We start from the raw sequence: 11,704 nt of genomic DNA, 5'->3' as shown, positions 1-11,704 counted from the left end.
GCTCCGGACTGATTTCTCTGGGGGTTAGCGGCCCCCGACCCCAGAAAGGGTTCCCCGTCCCTAGAACAAAGGCGTGGTTCTCTGACGTGCCGTGTTCGTTTTGCCCTGGTTAGGAGCCCAAGGCACTGGATGCCGTGTCGTAGGATGAGGTGGGCCCATGGATCGCTAGGCCCGCTCTGCCTTGCCTGATAGGGAGGCATAGGGCGGAGCACAGCTTTGTTACACCGGGCTCTCCATGGAGTTGGAAGTGCCCAAGCTCTGCTTGGATTCATTGGAGAATCAAGCCAGAAGGGATGCTGAGAGGCACCCTCCCCCCCCCCCCCCCCCCCCCCGTCCAGGCAGGCTCAACCCCCGAAGACTCTTTTAGGCTCTCAGTGTGCGCAGTGAGTGAGTCGAATGTGGGGCAGCCAAGGGCACTGGCTCCACCTTCCTCACAGGGCAGAGAGAGGGGTCAGATTTATTTTAATCAAGGCAAAGAAGCTCTTGGCGACCCCAGCGAGGCCTCTGGCTAGTGAGGGGAAGCTGCCTAACCCACAGCAACGCCTGGGTGTCCAGCTCTGATTGCAGGGAAGTGGCCTTAGCTCAGGAGTCTCTTGATTGTTTGCAGTAGGAAGCGGCACATGGCCCCTGCCCTCATGCTTAGCAGAAAGGCCCGTTTTCTTCCCTCCAGCATGTCACCTGCTCCTGCCTTGAATGGGTTGCCTCAGGGGCGTTCCCCGCTCTGGCATTCGAGTGCAGACGATGGGGACCCGCAAGAGGCTTACAAAATATCTTGCTTCTAGAGGCTTTTGCTTACAAATTCCCCAAGGTCACAGATTCCCTGACCTGGGGTGTTACGTGGCCACCCCCCAAGTGCACAACCTAGGTAGAGTCACTTGGGAACTTCTTTCCGTGGGGCGGCCCGAGCTCTTTTACCCTCCCTAAGGAGAGAGCTTGGAAACAAAATGCAGTAGCTGACCCTCCGTCCCAGGCATGTGCACACAGACTTGCCTGCTTTGTAGGATGCAGGAATCAGATCATAGCCTTTAAAAGGGTGATTTTATTATCAAAAACAAAAAAGACATCCTTGGTAAAGCAGAGCAACCGAGAAATAGTTTAAAACACAGAGAATTGCTTCCGGGAGATTCAGCTTCAATTACAGTGTAAAGGGGGTACATGGAGTCTGCACAGAGGAATTTAACCAAACACCACAACTAGGGGTGCGTCTACACTGCACCGTTATTTCGAGATAACTAGCGTTATTTCGAAATAACAATGTGCGCGTCTACACAGCCATTCCGTTATTTTGAAATAATTTCAAAATGTGACGACGACTTCTGAAATCTGTAAACTTCATTCTACAAGGAATAATGCCTATTCCGAAATAGCTATTTCAAAACAAGGCATGTGTAGACACTCCACTTCTGCTTTTTTGAAATAACCCCTCACTAGGGCCGTTCTAAGTGATTCCTCCCCAGTGTTTCCTGGGGCTTTAAATCAAGATAGCACATCTACATTAGGGAAGATTACCTTGGACTAATTTTGAGGCTTCCCCACATGTAGGCATGCTATTTTGAAATAAGCTGTTTTGGAATAACTATTCTGGACTATCTTGTTTCAAAATAAGTGTGCAGTGTAGGCATACCCAAAGAAAATAACCTGATAACATCTAACTAAAACATTCCCTATCTACTCACATATCCGTAGTTCCCAGGTTCAGTCCCTTTCTAGGCAGGGGTAGTCTTGCCTGGTTCAATTCATCTTTCTCCCCCAGCTCCTGGCTTGTACTCCTTCTAAAAAGCTGCAGCAGGCAGATTTCCTTTCAATTCAGATGTCAACACTTTCTTCCCATTGGTTCTCCTGGCTCCCTGCCAACACTTCCTGGATACCCACTGCTCTGGGTTTGACCCTTTAGTTACTGACTGCTGGGATGTTTAGAAAGGGGGTAGCATCCCTCTTATCCATCACAGGATGTAATGCTCAGGGAGGGAGGATGCTGCATCACATGTGACTCATCCAGTGTTGGCCCATGTAGTGAATTGGAGGGGCGGAAATGTGCGTGCAATCTGCTATTTCAGCATGGCTGGGACCATCCTGCGTGATGAGGCGCTCTGTCCTGGAGCACAGATTGCATGATCGTATGAGTCCTGTTAACCCAATATCCTCTTGGCCTTTGACTTTTCTTGGTCAGTCAGCTGCAGAGGGCGGCAGGAGAAGGCACAGACCCAGCTCCCCTTTGGCGTCTCAAAGTGGGTCTAAGGCTAGGACCATAATTTGTGAGCAGAGCCACTGTTGGATGAACCCACAGCCACCAACAGCATCCATCATGGTAACCAGGGTGGGGTGGAGAGAACTCAGAGCCATCTGCTCCCTGTACTATGTCATGAGATTTTCTGAGCTGTCAGTTACATGAAGGCCCTGTACAGGCCAGTAGTCACTAGACCAGGGCTACTCAATATGCAGCCCGCAGCCTGTTTGTTTGCGGCCCACGGTGCAGTTTGGGTTTACGCAGGGCTCAACACGCGGCCGGCAGGTTGGAGCCAAAACAAAAAAGTAGTCACTGTAATGGTCTTCTGTTGAGAAGTTAAATTCCTGGACTGTCATTGCTCATTCCAAGTCCTGTCATATGGGTGGAAATTGGGTCAATGTTGCATTTTATTAATATCAGCAGAACTGACTTAAATGGGGCCTGTGTGTTGTGTAGTCTTGCCTTAATCTTTGTATTCATGCCTGTCAGGGTGAAAGAAGCTATTTGCATATATTTGCATGTATATGAAACCACACTTAAGTTGCGGCCCTCGACATGTACTGTGAACATCAGGGCTCCCAAAATTGAGTAGCCCTGCACTGGACTTTTTCATCGTCGTCATCATCGTTACCACTGGTGCATGCGCCAGTCTTGCGCTCTCCATCAGAGGCTCGCTGTGAGAATGCGTGTGCGTGTGTGCTGCAGTTCCAGAGCACCTTACGCCCCTTTGGCGCTACAAAGAAACGCTGCAGCTCCTCTGGGTTGAGTGGCCATGTCTCTTGTTTTGCTGACAGCAGGGACTAGGGGAAGACAGGTGATTGGCAGAGAAGATAGGTAGCAATCAGAATGGCTGATAAGGGTGGGCTGAGAGCAGATGTCCATGCTTGTCAAGACTTTGGGGAGTGGTCTGGTGTTCTCTTCTCTGAAGACTGCTCCTCGTGGTGCTAACTCTTTTCTCAATCTCTCTCTCTCCATGTAGGAGATGAATTAAAATGCAGCACACAACATGCACAGAGGACAGGATCCATCATGCTCTGGAAAGATGTCTACATGGGCTGAGCAGAAGTGCAGCCTCTTCCAGCACATGGACCGGTAGGTGACCCAATATTCCTGAAGATCCAAAGTATCCTCACCAGATCTTGTGACCTCAATATCCTGGGATCGTTCCTGCCCTTTCTGTTGATATTTGCGTGTCTGGTCCTTTGCTTGGCAGCATTCTGCCCAAGCACTGGGAAGGTGATATGGCTAGGAACTACCACCCCATCCCTCTAGGGGCTTGGGGGCTCAGTACTACCCTTCAGTACATGGGTTAGAGATGAGTCTGCCTGGTGTATCCACTTGTGCCTTTCCAAGTCCTTCACCTAGCTGGGAGGATGGGCTGAGATGTTGAGAGATTCCTGGTAAACGTGAGGTAGTGAGTAAAGTGCTGTGGCCTTTTTTAACTGCTCAGAACATGGTCTGAAAGGGGCAGGCGCCTCCATTCACCACAAGGAAATTATGCCTGTTCTTTGACTAGCTGGCATGGTCTTGCTTTGGTGCAAACACGGCTCAAACCTGCATGTCCAGGGAGTGGGGTGTCGCTGGGGTTTTGGGACAAGTGGGGCTAGGAAACATGGTGGATGCCATTTTCCCATTAAAGTCAATGGTTGAGTTCCCATGAACTGCACGGGGGCAGAGCTAGCTGAGGACTGGGTGCTCCTGATAGTCCCACATTCAGTGCTGGGGGGATTAACGGGGGGAGTGGGCCTTGTGTTAACCAGATTAACCGGTTCCATGGAACTGCAGGTACATGGTCTCATTAAAATATCCCCCTTCCCTTGTCTGTTGTTCAGTCACATCAGGCAGCATCACTGAAGCGACACTTATCCAGTGGGGTGTTACCCTGTGTGAGTGAGCCTGTCCGAAACTGACCCGTCATTTCTGTCTCGCTGGTCTTGATTCTGCGTTGCTTGACATCACTGCACTTCAGGGGCTGTCTGACTTAGTTACCCTTATTTTCAGGGGTTTAGAGCTTGGATGTCAGTAATTCGTAGTGCCGGGCTTCAGCCTGGGATAACTACATCCTTTCCTTACGAAATGTCTTCCCATCCCCCCCCCCCCAAGATGACCAAAGTATACAGCCTTTTCCCAGCCAGCCTGGGCCAGAGGTCTTTCAGTCAGAGAATGGAAAAAGAAAGGACGTTGCCCAGCATTGGGTGTGTGGTTTTGGTCTGTGTGTGACTGTCATGGTTTGTTCTCAATGGATGGCCCCTGTGTGTTACTAGATGGCTTCTTATCTGCAGCTGCTGTTTTGTAAGGTGGAGCTGATGCAAGGTCTGTCAGAGCTGAACGCTGCAGGCTTTCGGGGAGACTCCAGATAGACTGTAATGTTAATCTAGTCTGGCCTCCCGCAAAACCCAGGCAAAAACACTCACCCTGAAATGTGGGCATCATGCCCCGGTCTTCTGGTTGCGCTCTAGCGCATCTTGTGGAAACATATCTCGTTTTGAATGAAAGATGTCACACGATGGGGAAAGCCCGGGTAAGTTGGTCCATGGTTAATGAGTCTCTTGTTAAAAACCATTGTGCCTTATCTCGAGGATGGAGTTTGGCAGGCCTTTCTGTGCAAGATTAAACATCAGTCTGCCAGAAATCTCTTCCTGTGCCGATACTTGTCAACCCTGAACCAGTCCTCTTTTAATTCTCTCTTGGGTCAACACGATAGATGGAGCTGCCGTAGCCTCACTCTATAAGGCAGAGTTTCTCGACCTCGGCTCATTCTTGTAGCCCTTCTCTGAATGCTTCCTGGTTTTTCAACAGCCCCTTTACAGTGTGGACTCAAGAATGGGCATAGACTGAAGGGAGTGGTCTTGCTAGTGCTGAGTACAGAGGCGATGTCCCCTCCCTGTTTCTATTCAGTATCCCCTGGCTTATATATTCAGCAATCTCTTGCAACCTCTTAGCCATAGCCTCATGCTGTGAGCTCATGTTCAAATGGTTATTTACCTTGGCCCCAGGTCATTCAGGCTGTGTCTAGACTGCAAATAAAAGTAGAAAAAAGATACACAAATTGGCAACCACAATTTGCATATCTTTTTCCACTTTTTCTTCGGAAGAGTCTACCTCGGGCCAAATTTTGGAAAAACCTTCTCCTTCGGAATATCCCTTCTTCCTCATACAATGAGGAATACAGGGATACGGAACGAATGCATCCGCTTTTTCGGAAACCGTTCTGAAAAAGCGGATATGTTCCTTGGACCCGGCAGAGCTTTTCTGGGATAGCCTCCGGTATCCTGGAAAAGCTTTGCAGTGTACACATAGCCTTAGTGTCACTGCATTCCAGGGTATGGCATCTCCATCACTGGAGATATTTAAGAGCAGGTTAGACAGATGCCTGTCAGGAGGATCTAGACGGGGCTTGGTCCTACCATGAGGGCAGGGGGCTGGACTTGATCTCTTGAGTTCCCTTCCAGTTCCAGTGTTCTGTGATCCTATGATTCTGTACAGCCCCTTAGCTTGGAAATGTGGCCTTCATTCTTTGTTCCTAGTTGTATGGCCCTGGTTTTGGCTGTACTTATGAAACATGTTCAAATGACCCTCACTTGCCAGACTGCTCTGAATAACTGACCAGTCCCCATCATAATTTAGCGCACTACCAATCTGTGTGCCATCAGCACATTTTACTACCAGTGATTTTATATTTTCTTCCAGTTCACAAATAAATAGAGGCCTGCATGGATACGAAGTTTGTATCCGCATCTCTATCCGCAAAATGGGCCCCGGCTACCCGCATTGACATCCATGGATGCAGATACCTGTGGATGAAAAGCAGCTTTTCGTGGATTTGCAGGGTTCTACATACACAATTTGTATCCATGTCCATACCCACAACCATGAGTCGAGGCTCTCTGAGGATTTGCAGGACTCTACCAATGAAGATATTGAACTTAATTGGGCCAAGAACAGACTGCTGAAGGACCCCGGCAGAATCACCCCCATTCATGTCTGACTCCCCGTTTAAAATTCGTTTTGGGATCTGTTAGTTAACCAGTTTTTAATGCATTAAATTCAGGCTGCATTGTCATCCATCTGAATTAAACACCACCCAGACGTGTAAATCTGTTATATCAACCGAGTTCCCTTCACAAGCCATAACAAGTGATAACCAGTTTGACACGTCTTGTTTCCATTCCACGATGTGGATTGCCATTGATTTTATTGCCATTGCTTAATTCTTTACCAGTTTGTCCCATATCAGTTTCTCCATGATTTTGCTGAGCATTAGTGCCTGACTAGCTGGCCTGTAGTTACCTGTAGGCGCCTCTTTACCACTTTAAAATTTTAACACCACATTTGCTTTTCTCCCAGTCCTCTGGAACCTCCCGGGAGCTCCAAGATTTGTTAAAAATCCCTGTTTCAAGGACTCCTCAGTCAATTTGTTTGCTACTACTAAGTGCTACTTCTCTGGTCCTGCTGATTTAAAAAAAAATAATTAACACCCTCAACACTTTCACATCCTCCCTAGTTACTGATGGAACAGCGGGAACACAATGCCTCCCGGTGGTGTCTGAATTCACCAGGCCGCTTCTTTCCAAATAGAGAACAGAAATATTGATTGAATTACTTCTGCTTTTTCTGCAGCATGCAAGACAATTTTACAATCCTTATCTAGTAACAGCCCTGTTCTATTGCAAGGGTTTTGTTGATTCCTGAAATATACAAAGAATTCCTTCTTAACTTTAACCCACCTGGCTGTAGCATGGCATTGATGCTTTCCGTATCTTTTATTAATTGGCTTTGCCAATTTGCTTTAGCTCTTTCTTTCTTGTGCTGTGTTTCTTAATATGAAATAAGTGAATGACTTTGAAATTAAGCAGTTGCTCTTTGTGCTGGAAACACAGCACCCGGTAGCCTTCCTGGTCCTGATGCTATGATGACAGATAATTTTCCTACTGTGTTTTATTGTCCAGTTCTAAGATTGCAAGCTTTTGCGCCATAGTGAGTGACTAATTGCTCCTAATGTTTCACCTTCCCCTACCCAAAAAAGATCGGACTAAAAAGTTAAGATTTGTAAAGTTAGAAAAAAGCAGTCTCATGAATGACACCTGCTCGGCATGTCTGCAGCGGGGTATGCTCATGGTGGGGAGTGGATGAGCAAGAGTCCCAGGCTGGTCAAGGAAAAGCTTCTCTGAGGTTTACTTGCAGGTGTTCCAGAGCAATCCAATTGAAACAATCGGTAGGGTCTCTGGTTGCCTTCCCTCAGTGCAGCTTAAGAGTTTTTACACCCAAAACAAAATTAAACAGAGGCAGTCCCCCTTTCCGGACTCCTAGAAGGAAAACCCCCAGCTGTTCCCATCAGGGTCAGAAAATTATTTGCTTCTGGGAGCCCTACCCAAGAGGGGGCCTCAAACACCGATTTAGGAACCAGTACTGGGAAATAGCATGGCAAGACCCACTCCTGGGGGCGCCCCTTGCAAAGGAGCATCTCAGCACAATGCCCTCCTGCTCTCTTAGGATACATCCACACAGCAGTGTTATTTCAGAATCACTGAGGTTATTGCAGAATAAGAGACCACGTCTACACTACGAGCAGTTATTTCGACATAACATCCAAATAATGTCGAGCTGGAGGACTTCTTCCTCCGACTCCTGTGACCCTCATTTTACGAGGAGTAAGGGAGGTGTTCCACCTCGGACCAGTTGCTGTGTAGACAGCGTCAAAAGCCAAAAAAAGCTATTTTGACTTAAGCTGCACAGTTGACATAGCTGAAGTTGCGTAGCTCAATTCGGCTTTAGTCCTGCAGTGTAGACGTGTCCCTAGGGACCACCCAGAGCAAAATCAAACTCTCTGGACAGGAGGGAAGTTCACGCACGGCTCTAGATCGTGGGTTAGCAATCTAAGGAGGAAAGCTGGGTTGTGGTGAAAGCTCTAGGCTGGAAATCAGAAGGTCCAGATTCAGTTCTCAGCTCAGCCACAAGGCCCTATGATCTGGGCACGTTCCGTTACTTGTAATGGGAATAACAAAGCTGCAGACGAAGGCGTTGTACTATGGCCAATAGCTGTGCATTACATGAGCTGCAAATATAGTGCATGTGCCTGGACTGGCACGTCGGGGGAAAAGCCTTCTTTTCTCGTGTTCTAAGTGCTCTAATTGGGGGCAAGGGGGTATGATTTATACACAAATATAAACAACAGGAATAAGGGTATGTCTACATTGCCACCCTAGTTCAATCTAGGGTGGCAGTGTAGACATACCCTAAGGGAGCCTGCAATCCTCTTCTAACTGTAAGATTGGTTTGGTTTTTGCAAGTGACCGGTGATGTGTCCACTGGCTTATCAAGGGGCTCCCTTGGATATGGGGTTGCTCAAGTTAAAAAGCCCACTGAAATATTTGCCTTGCGGGGAGACGTGTGAGATGTACCTACAAGTCAGTGGAATATAAACTCAAAGGAGGGAGTAGGTGACATTTTAGGGAGATGATCCCTGACAGTGAGTAGAGTCTTCAAAAACTCCCAAGTCCCATTCTCCAGAGTGACTTCGCTGTTTGGTACCCAAGTCCCGTTGGCTTTCTTGGTTATTTTTCCCAGTTGGACTTAGCCACACGTTGAATATTTTGCCCAATATTCCTTTCGCTTACAAGACTTTAAAGATTGACCAGCTCCGGAGCAACCGTCGACAGGGAATAGATTTATTCACTAGTCGTCAAGTGCGCAATGGAAAACAATGAAAAAAAAATACTAGCCCAGTGTTTTTCACCATGGCAACCTGCGTGTGTTCTAATGATTTGGAGTGTCATTTTTACCAGCTGGCTAAGAGTCATGTGGCAAGTCTGGTTTATTATATTTTTTTAAGTTGACAGTTGTTCCTTGTGCGAAGAAGCAAAGGGGAAGCGTTAACCACAGCCGCAACATTCGGGAGGAGGCGTGCTGATGCCAAGTATTGCAGGGTAGTTCTGAGAAAAGAAACCTTCAACCCTCATCCTTCCTAGCCACCCACCACCCCCATATTGGCTGGCTCTTGCTTGATTCGAGGCATGATGCTGTCATCTTTGTTGACACTAGAGATCAAAGCGAACACATTTCAAGGTGCAAATGCTGCGATTTTGCCCATATCTATGTAGCCTGATGCAGGCGCTAGTGTTTGTAATATGTATTTCTACTACCATAGCAACTAGGAGCCCAGCTGGAACTCCATTGTGCTAGGTGATGTACAAACAGAATTTTTCCCCCGGTGTTTTTTTTCTTTTGAGGGGAGGAGGGGGCGTGGTCAGTATTTTCAGTTAAACCATCTGGCAACCCTAGTGGCTACTAATTTCCTAGCTGCACAGGTCACTACAGATAGTGAACAGGGCTTCACCATGGTCTTGTTTACACTGCCACTTTGTTGTAACTTTCTCACTCAGAGGTGTGAAGAGACACCCCCTGAGCACAGCGTGTCATAAAGCACCAGCGTCAACAGGCTCACAGCCCTGTTAGCAACTCCCCTTGTGGAAGCGATTTGCCGATTGCGCTGGGGGTGTGCCGTGACCACACTGCTGTGTTCTAGTGGGCTTAAAATCAGCAGTGAAGACAAAGCTTGATTGCAGACGTGCTTCGCGGGGGCGTCTCATTTTGAGGCAGTCCCTCATTACAGGCCCGTACTTCCTCACCCTGCACCCATCTGGTCTCTTTCACTATGCACCTTGAGGATGATTTACATCAGAAATCAAGAACAATGGTGCAAAGTCCGTTGGCTGCTCTAAAGGGATGGATCCCCAGCACTGTCAATGTTCCACCTGTATCATCTTTGTGGCCCTCACGTTGGTTCTTTGTCATGCATTTGTCATGCAGGCTGAGAGTCACAGAATTTTAAGGCCAGAGGGGAACATTAGATCAGCTAGCACAACCTCTTCCGTCTATGGTGATTTGCTCCTTTTGGAAAATTGGAGCAAGATCCTTTTGGCCACTTCACTGAATAATGGGAGGCTGGAGAACCCCTTCTCCAATGCTAAAACAAAACCCTCCTCACCATTTAAAGGGGCTTAATTAAAAATAGCTGAAGTCCTTGCTATGGCAATGAACTAGTCCTTAGTGAGGAACCGGGTGCTTGTTCTTGGTTGTATAGGAGCTGGAGGCAGGCAGTGTGAGCGGGAGATGCTGCACATGTATCATAAAGTCCTCCACAAATCATGCTGGCATTATATGTTTCGGGAGGGCAGGAAGATGCCCTCTGTCCAGGCTTTTAGAGGAACATGAATTGCAGCATTGGGAAGTGGGGGGATGTATTTTTAGTCATTCTTGATTTCAGAGTCAGCTTGCAGTGCCCAGACCAGGAAGTGAGCTCTGGGTTTTTTTACCCTTCTTGGGCAGGAACTAGAGGCTTCCTGATGCCTCTTACCAGCTGTGGCATAGGGTGCGGTTAGATGCCTATGCATGTCTTCATGGTGGGCTCTTCAGACCCAGACCTGCCATAAACTTTATGGCAAAACTCCAGCAGCTTCTGAAGGCCGGGGTCTGAGCTAGCTGTGTGGCTAAGGTCATTGCATCTAGGCCAAGCGCCGTTCAAGGAGAGGAACTTGAGGATTTAGGTTACAGGGCAAATACAGACTCTAAAAGTCTGCGTGAAAGACTCTTCTAGCACAAGGGCTCTAAATAAACCCTGCTCTCCCCTCCACCCACAGGGGGCGCTCAGCTACTCAGGAGGTCTGTCCTAGTGGGCACACGCCAAACTGCATTTGTGCAGGTGTGACCGTGGGCAGCCCAGCGTAACGCTCATTAATATGGATGAGTCTTTGCCCCCTCGCCACCCACTTGCAAGCCCTTGTACCAACCAGCTGGCGGCCTCTGCCCTTCCGCGCCAGCGCGAGAGCCGCAAAGAGGCAGCCAGCAGCGGTCTGGAGGGAGCAGCTGTAGGCTCCGTGCTTGGAGGTCTGTGAGCTGGAGGGTGTCGCGGCTGGTTTGTTCGTTCCCCACGCACGGTCTGCAGAGAGGGGCACCGACCTCGGTGGAAAGGCTGTGAGAATCTAGCCCATGGGGCTTTGATGGGGCCAGTGGGGTGACGTCTCTCAGTAGCTCATCGCTCGCTGGGGGTGAGGCCTGGGGCTGAGGGAGCTAAGGGAAGGCTTGATATTAAAAAGTCACCTGCGAGGTGCATTCGAGGGCTGTGAGCAGAGGCAGCTGACAGGGCAGTTCTGGAGGGAGGGTAAGAGTGCAAGGAAACCCTATGTGTGATACTCAGATGGGCAGGGATGGAATGGTGCTCTGATTTCAGAACACCAAAGCAGAGGGGCAAACAACCACAAATCAAGGAAGAAGGGCGGGGCTGGTTAAAAATCCAGCCTGGCTTGAAGGGAAATTGAAGGCAGCTATGAAACAATTATAGCAAATGGAAGAAATGGACAGGAATAGTAATGAATATAAATCAGAAGTTAGGAACGGTAGAAAATTGATAAGGAAAGCAAAAGGACAGAAGGATAAATCTCTGTCTAGCTAACTCAAGGACAATAAGAAGGCATTCTT

At 48.3% G+C, this 11,704-nt stretch overlaps 1 protein-coding gene across 3 annotated transcripts in view; it reads left to right on the top strand.

Moving 5' to 3' along the window:
* Positions 1-11,704, top strand: part of PIK3R5 (phosphoinositide-3-kinase regulatory subunit 5) — a 114,503-nt gene that overhangs the window by 60,632 nt on the left and 42,167 nt on the right. For all 3 annotated transcript variants that reach the window (XM_075903478.1, XM_075903477.1, XM_075903479.1), the window contains exon 2: positions 3,207-3,319. In XM_075903478.1, the coding sequence (XP_075759593.1) occupies positions 3,220-3,319 (100 nt within the window). In that variant the 5' untranslated portion in view covers positions 3,207-3,219. The remainder of the gene's footprint in view (positions 1-3,206; positions 3,320-11,704) is intronic.

Source organism: Pelodiscus sinensis, chromosome 20 (assembly GCF_049634645.1).
Source record: "Pelodiscus sinensis isolate JC-2024 chromosome 20, ASM4963464v1, whole genome shotgun sequence".
NCBI lineage: Eukaryota > Metazoa > Chordata > Testudines > Trionychidae > Pelodiscus > Pelodiscus sinensis.
Note: the sequence above shows the minus strand (reverse complement) of the source record. Positions and strands in the feature narration are given on the sequence as shown.